Below are 18,395 nucleotides of genomic sequence, written 5' to 3'. Positions count from 1 at the left end.
TTACCAAATTATTAGCTAATTAATATATCTGCATGCTTTGCATCTAACATCTCACATTGAGTATAGGAAAAGGTAACAATGCAATCAGCTGGGTTACGCGCTAGAAACAGTGAGAAATTCTGTTATTTGATGCAGAATTCTATGCATCAGTCAACTCTAATCCACTAAGAAAACTATAAATGCTGAAATTTAGTTTTAATGCGTTAAGGAACTGCTGAGAAAGATTATGAGCAACTTAATAAAATAAATGCCATCATTAATTCAAACTGCAAACAGTGTTACAGTCATATATTATAAAGTTACCCTAAATAAACCTAGTGCTTCAAAAATTTACCAGTGATTTTCTATTACAAAATATGTGAAAATACAAAAGACCACCACAAAACAATGTCCTTTTTGGGTCAAAACTGACACCAAGACGACAAAGTCTTATTTTAGTTTGTTAACAGAGACTATTGGAAGATACAAATTTCAATTTGGTTGAATTCTATATACCATATCCACCAAAGCCCATAGTTAACATTCTCATGTAACCTCTAAAATTATTCTAAACTTCCTATCAAACCCATTACTTCTCTGTGACCTTTAAGGTTAGCCACTACTTGTTTTCTAATACTACATTTTGGCAGCAACTATTTATTAGCCTCTTATTGCAAACAGTGCAATTTAACAATAAACCAGTCTTAAGGGTTTTTTATGTCTTCAGGATACATACCATATATTTCTTTAAAAATAATCATACTTTTGTAAGCAATACTTTACAGTAGACATCTCAAAATCTACCATATTTGTAAAACTTAAAACGAGAGAAATTTAGGCTCTACATTTTTATCCATATATTTATATTCAGATTCTATATATATTATATATACACACACACGAGTATATATAAAATATATATAATCAGAGTCCAAAAATGAACAAAACATAAAATCTTTTTTAAAACTCAAACAATAGAAAAACTTTAAACATTAAACAATTTTAATAAAAGTTTCTGTACAATGCTAAGCAGTTTTATTTACATATAGAAAATGTAATAGGAGTAGTGTTTGAAATTACAGCACTCCTTAAAATTTCAATGGCAGGTAATCTGGAAAAAATAACAGCATTCCATTCACAAATATTTTCAAGCAATAAATATGTATTTATAAATAGTGTAAATTTACATCAAGATTAGAAACAAAAATCACAAATCTGAAGTTTATTCCTTAGTCTATGTGCAACCCATTTATCTTTGTGACTTGGCTGTTAATTTTTTTAAATTTTATTTTAGGAACCAAAAGTGTAACCATCATGGTTTCAAAACAAGACAGAAAAACATAAAAGCCGTAAAAAATTTATATCACCTAACTTTTCACATTAAAAAAAAATGTTGCCCAAAGAAAGACTTAAAATTTCTAACTACCTTACAAAGAAATGACCAGCTAAGCTAGTACTTTTTCCAAGGGAAATTCTGAAGGGGAAAAATGGATGAAACTAATTCATCAGCCCAGAAACAGAGAAATACAAAAGAGGTGGTCTTCAAGTCAGTAGTCTGTATAATGTTGCCAGTTTTGTCAGATATATACAAAACATGGAATTATTATTATTTTTTTTTTGAAGTACAGCTGGATGAGCTTTATTTATTTTGAGTTCTGGAATAGGAGGCAGTGCTCTCTCCTGTCCAGTTGGTTGACACTCCGCACTTGGAAGGTTGCATAGACACAGCTTTCAAGCCAGCAGCCTTACAGGATAGCTACAAAAAAAATCAGTGGTGCAGAACTGGGTCACTTCCTGAATATCAGAAAAGTTTTCATTTAATGTCCATGGAAAAATGTCAAGATGAGGAGGATGGCAATGGAGGAGCCTGGAAAGAAAAAATAAATTACTTTTTCTACAATGGGCAAAATGCAATTATTCAATAAAGATCCGTGTAAACAATACGTATAAAGTTTAAGGGACATATTAACATCATTGGTTTTATATTTCAGGATTTTTTTAAGATCACATTTGTGATTTTTTTTTTTGCATATTCAAGTACAATTTGCATTTCATTTTATTAATATTTTACATTAATACTCTCTAGGCACAGGTACAATTATTTTAAATCATCCATCACAACAACTATCTAGATAAACATGCTAAAAATTAGACAACAGAACTCTTCCCCATACAAGCCTTCTGGCTCACCTCAGAAGAAGTCTGGGAGAACAGATATTTATAGACTTTTCTGTAACAATCACTTCAGTATCTTAGTGCTTCACAAACAATGATTTTGGGTCTTTTACATGTGAACTGAAAGCCAACAACTTTGAGCCCTGTTGAACGAACGGAGGGAGTAAATTCCAGAGTAGAGGGTCCCGTACTGAGAATGCCCTGGATATTTAAATCATGATACCTTAGCTAAAAGCTTACAACTTATCTCATAAGTCTAGTAAAGAGAAAAAACATTTATCCAAACCAACACTGAATTGCAGCTGGAAATTAATCAAAAGGCATAGTCATTTCTGGACTGCCATATTCAATTACAATACAACATCTCAGAACGCTCTATCCAACTACTGTCTACTTTCCTGTGAATGCAAGGTGCATCATGAATCAATTCAGCACCACTCTTCACTCTGATTATGAACAAGACATCTGACCTTGCCTGCAACACTGAAAACCATATGGAATGAATGGACAATCATGCGTTAGCACGGTTCAAACCAGCAGGCTACACCATACAGAATAAGCCTACAAATGGGCAAAGGTAATGGACACCAGGGTTTTTGCTTTATAACTCAGATGCAAAGGAGGCCCCAAACAGAATTGTTTGAGAGAATTCTCTTGCCAAGCGGAGAGAAAGCCAGGTTTTTTATTTCCTATTAGAAATGACGTCAGAGTTTCTCTTAAACATGGTGCTATTCTCTCAGCTTCACTATTTTTATTCTTCTTCTCACAATCCAGGGGCACACAGAGGTTTCTGAGGGCGCAGGGCAAAGTTTTAAACTGAAGCCTCCACCGTTCCAAAAAAATTACCATGGAAATGAAAGAGTTTAACACAATGGGATGGGGTGGGTTTAAGAAAGGGCCCAGGCCTGTGGGGTCACTGCCTCCCTGTGGAGATAACAATGGGACTCCAACCTGCATGCAGCCAGTGAGCCACTTCTGGCTCCATCTCTCCCAGAGCTCTAGTCCAGCTGCCAGTGGGAGCAGTATCCCAGAACCCTCAACTCATTCCTACCTCCAGACTCTCAGCCTGGCAGGTTGCCTCAGGCCCAGTGCAATGATGCCAGTGGTGTCTGGATACAGGCCCAGTTGGGATAGGCAAGTCACCTCCAACACTAATCAATGGCAGGCACCACACTTGGGTGGCACTGTGACCCTGTGTGCCATGTCACAATGCCTTTCACTCAAATTTGGCCCAGTTGCTCCTCCATGATGATGAAGGAATGGCTGAGCCAAACCTGAATGGCGCTGAGACCCCATATGCCAGGTCGCAATGCCTGTCACTCAAATTTGGCACAGTTGCCCTGTGGTAATTTTGGAGGCCCTCTCAAATGGGGGTCCCAGGGCAAACTGCCCCCCCCCAAGTTATGAATGGCCCTGTCTCCTTATGATCCAGACATGATCTTCAGGTAGCCTCTATATTAGAATTTTAAGCCTCATCCTTGTGAATTTTAACAACTGTTTTTCTCCGGAAACTCATTTATATACTCTGTAGTAAATTATTGTACTTTTCCATGCATTTCTGCCCCTTCAAATATTTTTTTCTGTAAAAACGGAAAATATAATTCCAGAAATCCATTTGAACCAGAAAATCCAAGGTATTCATATACAAATAGGTACCAACACAACATACAACAGCTTTACAAAGATAGTTTTTCACCCACTGAATATAACTTACTAATGTAAATTGGTCATAGGCTTGCATCATGTCCTCCATTTTGTACTGTTCTAGCACCACAAAATTTTCCAGATTCCCGCTTATCTTTCGCGCACAGTCTTGGCAATGTACAACATAGGTCTTTCGAGAATTGCTCTCACTGGTGACAAAAAGCAGATTAAAGACTTCCACCTGTGTAACAGGAAACAAATCAGGGTTGACATCTGTTTTTGGAAAGCTACAGAAAATAAGGCTTGGCTGGTTTGGGATTTATATTCTGACTGTGTGCACGTGCACATAGAAAAAAGATAAGGTAGCGCAAGAAAAATTCACACTTCTGGGGTTCAGTCACAGAGGTAGGAACTCTTCCAACTCATGTCTACTTCTACTACTAGATTAAGATGTTTGAATGAAGGCACTAAAGAAAACGCAGGCGAATATTACCAAGCGAGTTTCATAATCAGAGTTATACCTGTAAGGTACATACTGTAAGCATTATACCCATTTTGCAGATGGGTAAAAAGAGAAATTAAGGCCAACATTTTCAAGTGCCCACTAATTTTCAGTGTCCCCCCTTTTTTGGCTTCTCAGCTTGGGACAAGAGGTGCTAAAATGATGCTTTTCATTTGGTCTTTAGCAAAATTGCTATTCTGTTCTGCAAAAACATATTATTAAATACTAGGGAGAATCAAAACACCTAGCAAGACAGGGATGTTCTATGAAGAGTGCACACCAAAGTTCTCTCTCTCTTTGGGGCTATTTCTGACCAGTGAAATACAATAAACTAAAATTCTAAAAATGAAGCTCAGCGGATCAAATTCAATACGGATGGGATGAGCCTTTTTTTAAGAATCCCAGATAATGGAAAAACATTGCATGAGTAACAACATGTCCATTGCAAAAGAGAGTTTAGCAAAATACAGCCCATATCTAAAAGATTAGATTGTAAAGTCTTAGGAGATGGCAACTGTGTCTTCTTACATATATCTATTTACAGCAGCTAGCAGATAGTGGGTGCTACTGTAATGCAAATAAAGAAATACAAAATTAACAACAGCAGCAAAAATAACGGAACACATCCCAAAAATAGATCAATTTAAAATTGCGAAGTTCTTTACTTCTACTGACCTCACAAATGCTACAGTAATGGGCAGGCTCTTCCTTTGTTCGCCCATGCCAGACAATCTCTTTTCCTGCAGCAATTAGAGCTTCCCTCAATGTCTGACACTGCTTGAGAGTTCTCAACAGGCAATACCTATCACAGAAATCAAAAGTAAATAATTAAACACAAACATTTCCCCTACATTTAGTTCAAAACTAAACTTTATCTGTTCATTTATTCAACATTAACCCCCACCACAACAGTCAGTATATTTCATTTTAATTGGAGCAACTTCCTTAAACAGTGAAATACTGTTCTTTTTAGTGTACTGTAGTTATACAACTGTTTTAATCTTACATTATCAACAAGAAGTTTGGTTGACTTACTGGGATAAAACAAACAGCTTACATTTCATATATGAAACTCAAAGCATTATGTTGCCGACCCAAGGCATCATTTTACACTAACATCCTCCTAAAAAGAAATCACTTCCTCAACACAACTGTCTTCCAGTGACCTAAAGTCCAGAAACTCAAATTTTGGTAGAAATTATTATAGATTAGGAGAAAAAAATACCCAGACTAGTTTCAGAAAATATTTTCTGTAGATTTCTCTAGAAAAATATCTAAAAATGGAAGAAAATTTTGATATTGGTTTGCTTACTGCATTAAGGAAGAAAAGCTTAGTGTGCTCCCAAATGACTATTTACAATTGTTTGCAATATTTTTATGTAAATGAAAAAAACCAGATTTGAATTTTAGCTCATCCTGTCAAGCAATACATCATTTTACTTTCCAATATTATGTGAACTACAAGTGTGTTCCCATAAGTGGGCCAAAATGGGTCACCTGACTTTTTTTAATTTCAAATTTGTGTGTTATTTACAATAATTTTCAGTTCTTAACTATCCTTTGCATTTGAGCAGTACTCTGATTTTCCTCTCCAAAGGGTCGCTACATACATTACAGACACACCGGAAAACATAAGAGGAAGAAAAAATGTGAGATGGAAAACTTAGTGGAAAAAAGTTTTATTTCCCCTTCCTGCCCCCCAAAATATTGTTCAAACACAGTGCTAGTTCCTTACTTTCTTTTCACTGTATAGTCTTAAATTGCTAATGTATGTTTTATACTTGTTTCTTTATGTTAGCAAAATTTTAGATACTACATTGAGACTTTATGTTCGGCCCCCACCCCGCAACACCTAAATCCAGGGACTTGTTAGTATTGTACTGCAAGAGCAACACAAACTCAAACTCAAACTCGCAAATAAGCCCATTCTACATTAGCAACTGACTCCACCTTCTGACATACTGAACTTTCAAAAGTTGAAAAAGCTAAAATGCAGGCGATTAAAAAAAATGAAACTTTTTTGGCCTGTGAATATAAAAGTTCTCAATAACTTTGATAATGTATTTGAAGTCTAAATAACTTTTCATTTGCTAACACGGAGAATTTTTTTTTTTAAGTGACAGATTTTATGCCACTATAAGAAATGTTTAATACAAATACAGTTTTAGCCCCTCATGTATGACACTTACACATGCTTAATTTCAAGCACAAGTAATCCCCCACTGAAGCCAATGAAAAGGGTTATTCACGTAAGTAAATCTTATGTTATGTGTACCTATCTTAAGTATTTGTAGGATCATGTCCTTAATTTTCAATATTTTGGTTTTTGACTATAGAAACTTAGTAAAATTCAAATAAGATACCCTGAATGTAGTGGCACTTTATAAATTTTAATCTAAAGTTGCTATAGCACATTCAAATTAAATTAGTGTTACAAAGTTTAAACCACATTTTTTTAATTTATTTATTTTTTTTTTTAGTATCAAGTGACTTAAATCACTTTATCCAATGGAAAAGAAAAGGTCTGAGATTATGTCAAACAAAAGCAGGAATGATTAAGTCAGAGAAGATAAGAGCTAACCACCTGAAAAAGTTTTGCTGCAGGAAATCAGGGAATTAATTTATATCAAAACAAAAAAAATTTTTTATGAAACATTTTAAAAATAGATACATCTCTGTAAGAAAGGTAAGAAATACACAGCACTTGTCCTTATTAATAAAATACGAGTAGGGTGACCATATTCCCCTACGCTGAATAAAGGACACCTGATAAAATTATTCATATTCAAGTGAGTTCAACGTCAATCAATCAGAACTATGCAGTATAAACATTCAAATTAACATCAAGTTGACTGAGCCCCTGTTAAAAAGAAATACTACGTAGTTGAATTCTTTTTGTTTATCTTCTTATCTTTAAGGCTTTATGGTTCAGATGGGAAGAGGTCACATACACACACACACACTCCCATACACCTCGCTCACGGGGTGTGTGTGTGTGTGGGTCCGGCCAGCCCTCCACTCCCTCCTGGCACTCTCCGCCCTCCATGCCTGGCTGGACTGCCAGGATGAACACAACTCTCCTAGTACCTGGCGCCGTGTCTTCCCGAGGCAACATATTGGGGAGTGGGGGCACACAGGGTCACATGCTCCCCCACCAGATTTCTGCCAGGGTTCACATCAGAATGTGGCCAGCAGCAGCCTTTTGGCACTGTGCAGGAGGAAGGGAAGGGAGCTGCTTCCAGCCACAGGAGAGGAGTGGGAGGGAGTGATGATCTGGCCCATGTCTTTGCAGAGCTCATCTCTTCTATTCCCCCAACCCCTGCGGCTGGATGCAGCTTGTCCCTTCCTGCCTGCACAGTCGAAAGGCAGACACCTCCAGGCTGCCGCTGGCCATGGACATAACCCAGCCGCCTCCTGTCCCCCGGCTACAACATGGGCAGGAAGGGGTTAAGCCCTGACGATGCATTGTGCACCAGGGCCCAGGGAACCTGACCAGAGAGGTGGCTCAGCAGGGGAGGGGGCCTCGGGACAAAGCAGCCCTGCGCTCCCTGGGGGCAGGACCCAGGGTGAGGGTTGAAGAGGGTGCTAAGCCCCTGCCTGGGGGGTGCTGTGGAGCCTGCAGGGTTGGGGCATGAACAGGCTTGAAATGGCTTCCCCCACACCACTCCAGAGCTTAGCTAAGGGGTGGAGAGGCTTCCCCATGACAGCACCGTGCGAGCCTTTGGCACATGCAGGGCTCAGCTCCTCCTGGCCAGCGCCCCGGGCTGGAGTATCTTGGGCTTTCCTGGGGCCCCAGTCCAGCCTGAGGCAGTGGGGGAAGAAAGCTGTCAGGAAGCTGAGTGCTCGGACCAGCATGGGGAGCAGGGGACCCCACGTGTTGCAACTTGGCCCCGTCACCAGCCTTGCACACCCACCCCCATCATCGGCCACTGGACCCTCCACTAACCACTGGTGGGTGGGCGGCTGGCAAGCAGGGATCCGGCCAGCAGCAGGATCCACCAGTACTGATTGGGGGGGGGGGGGGGGAAAGAGGAGTCAGAAAATACGGGATAAACATGCCCATTTAAAAAAAAAATTTGGGACACCTGCAGGAGGGCTTAAATATGGGAGTGTCCCTTTAAAAACAGGATGCCTGGTCACCCAAAATATGAGTCAACTGTCATTTAGCCCATCAGACGGCATTTACCAATATTTAAATCTAAACTGAGTAGTTTTGAGAGAATGCATATGAAATTTCAGTTATACAATTGCTCATTAAGAGCCATCATATTATATAATTATGCTACAAGCGTATGAGTTTATTTAATTTATTTAGTTCTTGCACTGAATTGCCATTAAGAATAATGCAGACTTCTGGGTCATATGGGGCAGGGTCCATAATTTGCTGGCTGCAGAAAATCAAATACATTACATCTATGAAGGCTGTTGGTACATGCAATCCCTAATCAGCCCAGCTCTCTCCAACATGCCATTGCAATCACACCTTTGAGATTAGCCAATTAAGTTTTTATCAGTTTGGGATAATGATAGGAAGGCAGCAGGTGGGGTTAGTCCAGCATCAGACATCTGAGGACTGGAAAGACACCTTTTAATTTTCTGTCTATTCTATTTGCTGGCTACCCTGTTTTTGTAACTGAAAGAGCACAATAAAGTAATTTATTAGTTTAATAATTTAGGAAAAAAGTCTGATACGCTACTTGCTTAAGACGTATGCCTTGAATTAAAAAGAAATTTAAAAAAACCAACTGTCAATATTTTGTGCTCCCATTCAAATATTTAGATGGGTTCTTTGGGCAGGCCTAAAAGCCCTTCCCGCAATTGTTCTTCAGAGTCTCAGCTTTCATTGCCAAAAAGTTTTCTAGCTGTTACAGTTGTGAAGAAAGCATTCAAAACGAGCAGATGTTGCAGCGATATCTTCCTGAGCTTTTAGAGAGCCTGAAAATTGTGATGCCAATGATGATAGTTAACAATATTGACATTTTAAAGTATTTCGTTGCTAATCAAAGCATATAAGAAAGAAGAGTAAGTATCATTATGAAAATCTACATCAGTGTTTCCCAAAGTGTGCAATGCCTGAAGGACGTGTTAAGGGGAGGGGGCAGTTGAAAGATGTACAAATTAACAACACACAGTGGGGCTGAAGGGAGGCACGACTAATTTCACTTTCCTGAAGGCAGGCTCAGCTTTCAGAAATTTGGGAAACACTGCTCTAAGTAGTATACTTTATTAGGATATGGGATAGGTTTGTGGTAAAAAAGGGTAGACCTTACAGTCTAGTACAGACATAGGGTGAACCCACTGTGAGGGGGATGTCAGCCTGATTTCTTCTGTGAGAAAGGGCAGCGAGGTCTGCATCTGAACTTTTATATATTTGGTGAAGTTTTCAAAGCCTGGTTTTCATCTTGTCCATCCCCCCTTGATGCAGGGCTGTTCTCTATAAATATATCCCTCAGTAATTTGTCTACTCTGGTGTAAATATCCTGGGATGCGTATCATCTGAATCTGCTGATTTGGGCATATTCATTATTTCCTAAGTATCCTTTTACCCATGCTTTTATAATCAATATCCCTTCACTGCTTTCTAGTTACACAAACCCCATTTTCTTTATTTCATCCAAAATGACTTTTCCCCCTATAAAGCTGTTGAGTATTGCAATCATTTTAGAATTACTGTCTCCCTACTCATTCATTAATGTGTCCCCACTCTCTACTATTTCCTTTTTCTTTTGCCCCAATATATTTGTAAATGCCTTTCTTATTCCCTTTAGACACTTCTGCTATCATCATCAGGGGATTTGTTTGTTTGTTTTTTGGGAGATGGGGGTATCTTTTCTCAGAGCAATCTTAACTTATTTTGGATATTTTTATTTGGTTCCCCAAACAATTTCAGCCCCACCTTCAGGTCTTTGAACACTGCTTTTTTATAAGCTTCTAGTCCTTTTTCTTTTCTTTTATGTAAAAGGACAATGCTGGGTTGCATACTTATTGTGATGTCTTAAGATGCTCAAACTTTCTTTCAAATGCGTACATTTTAATTGTTTCCCTTGCACAACAGTCCCAAACCTTTACAGGTATACTTATTCACATTTAGTTTTAAATAGTGCTCATTGTCATGTATGCCAGGGCCTCTATGTCACTGAAGAACATTTTTGCTTATTTTTCAAATGAGAAGCACAAGTCACTTTTTTATTTCAGCAAAAACTCTTCCTCTACCCTGTTTCCTACCTATTTTGCTACTTAACTCCCAAAAGAGTGGACTGTTTTAGACTATCTAGGTGACTTGGATTTCCTTGACCTGTGTCCATTTGGATACAAATCTTCATTTGGCACAGAGTTGGCATCTGTTGCATTGATAAATAATCTCTTCCGATTATGAATAAAGATCAAGTGTTCATGCTGATATTCAATGAGCTATATTTGAAACCAATGACTATAAAGTGTTGGTAATAGAACACAGAAGCTAGCAGGAGTGGACGTAGCTACTCTCAGGCGGCCCCATCCCTTTCTCCTTGAGCAGGTCCAGTGGATAGTTTTGGACAATGGTTCTTCTCTCCCAAGGGCACTCACATGAGTTTTCAGAGAGTACCAGTTGGAACCCCTATTCTCTCTATATATGGGGCTGAAATGAGGGCTAGAGGAGAGATATGGACTGCAGTATGTTCTGTATGCTGACCACATCTTTCTGTCTCCATTTCAACTAACCTGATAAGTATGAACAAACACTTGTTTCAGAGTCTAGCAAAAATTGTGGGCTGGGTGATGGCTCACTGGATGAAGCTTAATCCAGGTAAGACAGAAGAGATATTGGGTAGACTGGGGAAAACAACTGCAAAGTATGGCAAAAGATTATATCTGCCATCCGATTAAGGGGGTTCTTCATTTGTACATTTGCAATTTAGGCATCTAATTAGATTCCCAGCGGCTGTTAGTCAAACAGAAAGCAATAGTTTAGACTTCCCTGGGTTTGCTGGAGAATCTCTGGGACTTCCCAAGGATGCTTACTGTGAGCTCTAGCATCTTAACTGAAAGGGTAAGGAGGCTGAATTTTTAATAAAGGCATCTTTATCCAAAAAGTTAGTCACTGAAGCTATACAGATGTTCACAACCCCCTAAAACACAGACTCTTAAACAGTCTGACTAAAAATCCCTTCCCCTCTCAACTTCCAATCTTGGCATTTGTGCTGTCACCATTTCGTTCGTTCTCCAATCATCAGGGTGTGTTCCAGCCTAGACAGAACACAAGCTTCTAATGTAAAAAAGAATCAGGAAAATACCCTGACTTTTTTTTTTTTTTTTTTTAAATACATCCTTAAAGGGGAGGGGTGAGGGTGTAATATGCTTTCTGCTGTAATTTTCTCTCTTGCAGGGTTAAACCCAGTTTTTTGCAGGTCACCTTCAAGGTGATTTATAAGCCCCCTCAGCTTAAAAGGATGAGAGCTGCAGGGCATTCTTTGTGATGAGTCATTTACTCTGAAATTCATTCTCCTCTACCTTGCCCGAAGTGACCCAAAAGGTCACGAATATGTTGGCCCACAGAATATTATTCCTGGGGCAATTCTGTGCCACTGCACGTGCACAGAATTAACGTTCCCCGCAGAGTTTTTTGTTTCACTGCAGAAAAATGACTTTCTGATGGGGAAGCAAAGGGAAGCCACAAGAGCGCTTGTGTGCCCCTTCCGAGCAGCACAGGTGTGTCATTTTGGGTGCCTGGAGCAGCCACTGGAGAGGTAAATCACCACAGGGAGCGATGCTGAGGACATTCCTGCCAGTGGTTCTTACCCTGTGCTGGGTCACCTACTAGTCCCAGCTGGGATGGGCAGCATGGGACTTCCTCTTCCCCTGCAAGGAATGGCCAGGGCAGACCCACCCCCGGAAACCTCCTTTGGCTGCAGGAAGCTCCGCATCCTCCCCTTACTTCCTGCCCCCATCACTCCGCAGTCGTGGAGGGAGGGGTGACTGTGTGGGGAGCTGCTCCCCTGTCCACCCAACCCCTGTGCATCCGGATGCCCCCATAACCAGACACCCCTGCCAAGCCTCACCCCCAGCACCCAGAACCCCCAACCGAGGCCCCCGCACCTGAACCCTCACCCTGCCAAGCCTCTCCCACTGCATCTGGAGCCCCTTTACACCCAGCCCCCCCGTTGAGCCTCCCCCCAGACTCCCCTCCCCCGAGTCCCCTGCACTTGAACTCCCACCCCGAGAAGCCCCACCCCCAAGCCTGGACCACCCCAATGAGCTCATGCACCCAGACCCCCACCTTAATGAGTCCCAACCAGCTGTACCCGGACCCTCACCTAAGCCCCACTCCCCCAGCACCAGATTCCTTCCCCCTATACACCCAGAAACCCCTGCTGAGCCCCAACCACCTTCACTGGACCCCCATGCAGTCCCATTGCCCTGTGCCCGGACCCTCCACTGAGCCACCTGCACCCAGATAACCCCACACAGAACCCTCTCACCCCACACCTGGATCTCCCCATACTAAGGCCCTCCATACTTGGATTCTGCTGTTCTGAGCCTGCCTGCCCACACCTGGTACACTTGGCGTGGAGGGACAGGGATCCGGGGTATTTCTTGGGCAGGCCCAGGCCTTGTGCTGTGTCAGGGTCTGGAGCAGCCTCACCACTGAGTCTTTGTCCTGGGTGATGGTGACGACAGCGATCTCCCAGCTCTGTGCACCCAATGGCCTATTCTCCCCACTGCCATGCTTGAGCCTCTGCATTTATTTATTGACAAATAAAATCTGCAGAATTTTAAAATACCATGTGCAGAATTTTTACTTTCTTGGTGCAGAATTCCCTCAGGAGTAAAATATGCTGGAATACTCATCTGCTTTCTCAGGATTTCAGAGGGCGGAAGTGATGCCAGATGATTTATTTTTGTATGGATTTGTATGGCATGAAAGATATGTTAAAGATGACCTTCCTTGGAAGTTTTTAAGGTCAGGCTTGACAAAGCCCTGGCTGGGATAATTTAGTTCATGTTGGTCCTGCTTTGAGCAGGGGGTTGGACTAGATGACCTCCTGAGGTCCCTTCCAACCCTGATATTCTATGATTCTATGACTTGAACCTGGGAAACACACTTTTGAAAATGCTCAATTTTGAACCCAGAATGTTACCATCTCATTGACTTAATTTAATCAGCTGCAGGACTCTTCAAATGAAGGGGGGGGGGGGGGGGGGAGAAGAGGCTTTCCAAACCCTGCCTCCTTGCTTGTCAAAGATATTTTCCCTGCCTCTCTTGGTGATAGGATATAAATCAGCTAAATGTGAGTACTGGAAACGAACAAGTAAATTTACTATTAAAATATTTAGTTTAACTTTAAAAATAATTAAACATGCTCACCCTGAGTCTGAAGTTTACTGCCAGCAGAAGGCTCAATCTTTCAACTTGTTGTCATATATAGGCAGACCCTTGTGCTTGTGCAGGGCCCCATCAGAGTCAACAGAGGTCTGTCTGCATACAAGTTGCAAGATTGAAACCTAAAATATTTTTGAAAAAACTCTGGAGCTCACAGTTAAGATAAAAATATCAGGAAATCTAGGCATAAAAATTAAACTGAATACCTAATTCACCACATCAAAACAGCATTCATTTAATGTAATGCTAAACACATAATGGATTTCACTAGAAAGATATTATTTATTCTGTAAATAAAAAAGATCACCCTCGTTTTTTCAAAATAAGAACAGTCAACTGTCGAAATGGATACACAAATATTTAAAATACACTTACTTGATCATTTCAAAAAGCTTTGGATCTGAGACCTTTATATTTCGTGCCATGTTCCACGAAAGATGAATCATCGGCACTATTGACTTGACGCTCTGTAGTTTATTCCACTCGTACCGTTCCACTGCCAATTTATATTGACAGGCTAGAAGAAAAAGTTACAGAAACTTTCAGATAAGCCAATAAAGGATACAAGATGATCTCCTGGTCATCCTCAAAACCTGAATTTTGTAAGATTGGAGAAGACTACACACTGTATGCTACAGTGGTTGCCATTACAATTTTTAGAGCTTTGAAAGTAAATTTTTACACAATAGTCCCTTATATTTAGAATATTGAGAGCATACACAATTCCACAACAACTTGAAAAAGCGTTTTTAAATAAAGTAATGGTTTTTAAAACGGTTTTATTTTAAAAGTAAATAGAGACCACTTCTTTAAAAACGGGATTTTTAAATTTTACATTTAAATTCTCAAATATAGGGTTAAAAACCTAATTTGCTAGTTTCTGCAGCTGCCTTTGTTCCATCCAATTCTATATTACAATTCTGTCATATATTTACAATATGCAATTTCTAGACAGATTACACGATAGAGAGAGGTTTGTTGTGATAGATTAGGCATGTTAAATTTATGCTAAGCAACATAAGGAATGTCTTGTTGCACATGTGTTGCTGCTCAGGGAATGCCAGTCAATTCAAGTGATCTTGGAATGACACTGCTTATAGCACTAAACCAAAATAAAGTTTGTCGTGTGCATTACTAGTTAAGAAAATAGCTATTTTTTGTGCTACGTACTGGTCCTCTTTTGTCTGCTGAGTTTCCTCCCATTCTGTGAGATCATCTTTCTATTTTTCTGCTTATACCAGTTTGAACCCTAATGACTTTACATAATTCTCTTGTAGCTGTGGGTTTGAAACATCTAGCCAAACGTTTTTATTTGTTTTAAACTGAAAGACTGTACTTAAAGCTAATATTCCTGGAGCTTTTTAAAAACTCAAGATTTTATACTGGTTTATAATTGCCTGTTATTATTAAAAATAGGAGAGCTCACTGGTCTTGAAAAAACTAACTGGATGGTCAGTCCTCCTCACCTGTGCAACCTCTTTCCTAGATGGATGAATAGGATGAGGAGAGGAGAAAGAAAGGAAGTGAAGTGCAAGGTAGAGTGAGTTCATCTAATCATTTCCTTTCTCTTTTTTCTCTTTACACCAAAGTTTATAGTCACGATTGTGGGGAGGCTTAGTCTAAATACATCATGAAAGGACTGTGGTGCTTATGTTTTCAGTCTTCCTTCAGAGGAAAACATTTCAGGTTTTAACATTATACAGTTTGTGTTGAAACAGATACAATTTTTATCTAGTAAAATATGATAAATTAATACAAAAAGCCCAAGAGAGTTGGGATGCATGTGGTACAATATGAACAAATTATCTATGTCACCATATATATTATTTCACCATACCTGTAAGAGGGCCAACATTCCAAGCAATGTTGTTGCACCAGCCAATAGCCTGAACCCAATGAACAGTGCCAGCATTTATCCACACCAAATCCCCAGGTCTCTGAATAAACCTATAAACTGGGACATTGGCTTCATACAAGTCTTCCAGGTTAGGCCACCAAGAGCCCATTAGGAAATTCATATTATTTCTGAAACAACAGGAAAAAAACAGTCTTCCACATTTACCAATAGATAAATTAGGGGTCTATATCTTGTCAGTAGGCAAAGTTAAGTTAATCAGAATACTTGCATACAGCAATCACTATTACAAATGCTTCCAACTAGTGATTGATGACACAGGAAATGGTAAAAAAATAAAAAATAAACCCCCCAATGTTTTCTTCTCTAGGTGGCTGATTTGAATCCAGTGGATGGTCATTATGTCCTGAATCTGTATGTAGCAATTTGGCTGCATGTGTGAAATGAGCTGATGGCCTCCATTTATTGTCCAGGTTTTTGTCTACACTATTTTTTCTTAACATTTCCCAGTATTGCTATCACTAATACAACTCCACTGGTAGTCGCAATCAACATAATATTAGTGTAGAATGACTACAGGCATTTTAACCACTGTCACCCGCTCAGAGCAGCTCTGCACAACATGGTGTTCAAAATGCCAGTGGTTGCTGCTGCCTTTTCTACTCTAGCACTCCAATATTGCTACCACAATTGGATGGTAGCAATGGTGGGAAATTTTAGGAAAGAAGTCTAGATTAGACAAGGCATAGTGACTAGTGAACACATCTTCAACATCACCACCACCACTAGCTCTCTTCTTATCAGTCTCAGTAAAGAGGCCAAGGTATTAGTTGCTATGGTGATTGAATTAATTCTCCAACCCACCAATTCAACAGTACAACCTATATGCTAACTGCTATATAATAATTGTACTGTTAATTATAAATTGCAGTCAGATCAGCTGAAGAGTTCTGGCTCATATAAATTTCTTCCAGTGAACAAACACATATGATCTACTAGTCATCAATAATTCAATCACTAACTGCTTTTTCTTTTATCCTCCTCCACATCTTACTTGAAATTGTTCATGAAGCGTGTCTTTTGACTTTTTCTTCATATATTTTAAATGCAAGGGCTGATCTGAGCTGGGCATGTCCCTTTTATCTGTCCTCTTTCATCCCTTGGGCCTGTCAGGCTGCTCTTAAGCCTGACGCCACGTTATTTGTGAGATGGTAGCACCCAGTCCTGCACTGCATTATGTTCAGTGATTCAGGCTCTCTCAAATTCTTTGAACTACTTTACTTTTAGCCTTCCACCTTTGATTTACTCTGCTGCTCTCTAGCAGTTTCAGAATGATCTGACTCTAGTTCCAAGCTGTTTGTCTTGTTGGTGACATTTTTTCTTTAAAATATTTTTGTTGTTGTCATAGTGGCTCAGTTTTGTGCAGTCTTTGAAAAGAATGTATCACTATCATACAATCAAATAATGAACACATACGAAAACCAAATGTAGTTTAAAAGTTTGCTAATCTACAGAATTAACACAACATGGATTTATTTTCATTGCTGATTGTGAGACACTATGGCCATTTTAAAAAAAACCTGCAAAACCACTTGCATGTACACAAAATACACTTGAATAACAAGTAATACACTTGAGTAATGATGGGCTTTGTAAGGTGGAAATTGGATTGAGGTCTTAAAATACATCTGGGAGTAGTAACTTTTGAGCCCTCCTGATATGGTCTGAATCTGAACCTTTGACTTACATGTCAAAGTCTCCATATCCATTACAACCCCCCGCCATGTCATCTATGCTCCCTCCTCTACCACCTTTATTTTTTCTTTTTAAAAGTCCTGAAATAAATTTAAGTTAACTGCTGATTGTTGGGGGCAAACTATCCCGAGGCAACTGAGATAATCATAAAGTTGGCTGTTTTTTGCATATTGCAATCTATTTAGTTAAAATGGTGAAAAAGTATAAAGAAAAAACCTAGATCTTAACAGACTTTTCTGATTCATCAGAAGCTATAAAATATCACCTCCACCTCCCCACTGATAGCATGTGTGAGGTGTTTCTGCATCTGACAGGTATACATACAGAAGCCCTCAAAACATCTGAGCACAGCATATGAGACTTACTTTTCACAGAAGTCATTCAGGACACCCCAATAGCTTTCAGGAACAACAAACCATTCACAGTCACCTGGACCAATATTTATGTTTACTGAACAGAAGTTGTTATTTTCTTGGTGACCTGAAATTCATGAGAAACACTTATTTTCACAGTGATGATAATTTTGTTTTGACAGCACTGTGAGCACGTAAAGTACTATGTAGGCACTAATTATTATTAAGGCAAATTATATCACAGCTTAATTATAGATGTATTTGTAAATAATGCCTAGTACCACAGCATTTGAGTATCTACACTTTTTTAAAAATACACAATTAAAACACAGTTACTTAGGCTATGTATTAGTGACAACACAGTTTTGCTTTGATTGATTTGTGGATGACTAAAAGTTATCAATTTCTCTAATCTTTGATGTGCATAATGCTTTGTGGCTCCCCTCTTGTAGATCTTAAGAGCTCTGCTATACCTGAGCTTCAGTCAAACACAATTATTATTTTTATTTTGGGGGCACCTGGAGGCCCGAAGCAAGACTGGGGCCCCACTGTTTCAGGTACATAGTAAGAATTAATCCTTGCCCCAAAGGGATTACATAGACAAGACAGACTAGAGTAGTATTACCTCCATTTTACTGATGGGAAACTGAGGCACAGATACACTAAGGGTCTTGCAGAAGGTCACATATGGAGCCAAAGGCAGAGCCAGGAACTGAACTAAGATCTCCTAAATCCTAGTTCAATGTTTTAATCACAAATCTATCTAACAGT

General features: G+C 39.5%; 1 protein-coding gene across 4 annotated transcripts in view; it reads right to left on the bottom strand.

Moving 5' to 3' along the window:
• Positions 1–291: 291 nt before the first annotated feature.
• The window catches only part of KDM6A (lysine demethylase 6A), a 267,920-nt gene continuing 249,816 nt past the window's right edge, over positions 292–18,395 (bottom strand). For all 4 annotated transcript variants that reach the window (XM_074969231.1, XM_074969233.1, XM_074969232.1 and 1 more), the window contains 6 exons: positions 17,637–17,751; positions 15,499–15,686; positions 14,037–14,178; positions 4,976–5,102; positions 3,869–4,039; positions 292–1,846 (listed from right to left, as the gene is read on the bottom strand). In XM_074969231.1, coding sequence (XP_074825332.1) covers positions 1,817–1,846; positions 3,869–4,039; positions 4,976–5,102; positions 14,037–14,178; positions 15,499–15,686; positions 17,637–17,751 — 773 coding nt within the window. In that variant the 3' untranslated portion in view covers positions 292–1,816. The remainder of the gene's footprint in view (positions 1,847–3,868; positions 4,040–4,975; positions 5,103–14,036; positions 14,179–15,498; positions 15,687–17,636; positions 17,752–18,395) is intronic.

Source organism: Natator depressus, chromosome 1 (assembly GCF_965152275.1).
Source record: "Natator depressus isolate rNatDep1 chromosome 1, rNatDep2.hap1, whole genome shotgun sequence".
Classification (NCBI taxonomy): domain Eukaryota; kingdom Metazoa; phylum Chordata; order Testudines; family Cheloniidae; genus Natator; species Natator depressus.
The sequence above is the reverse complement of the archived record's forward strand: the minus strand, read 5'-3'. Positions and strand labels throughout refer to the sequence as shown.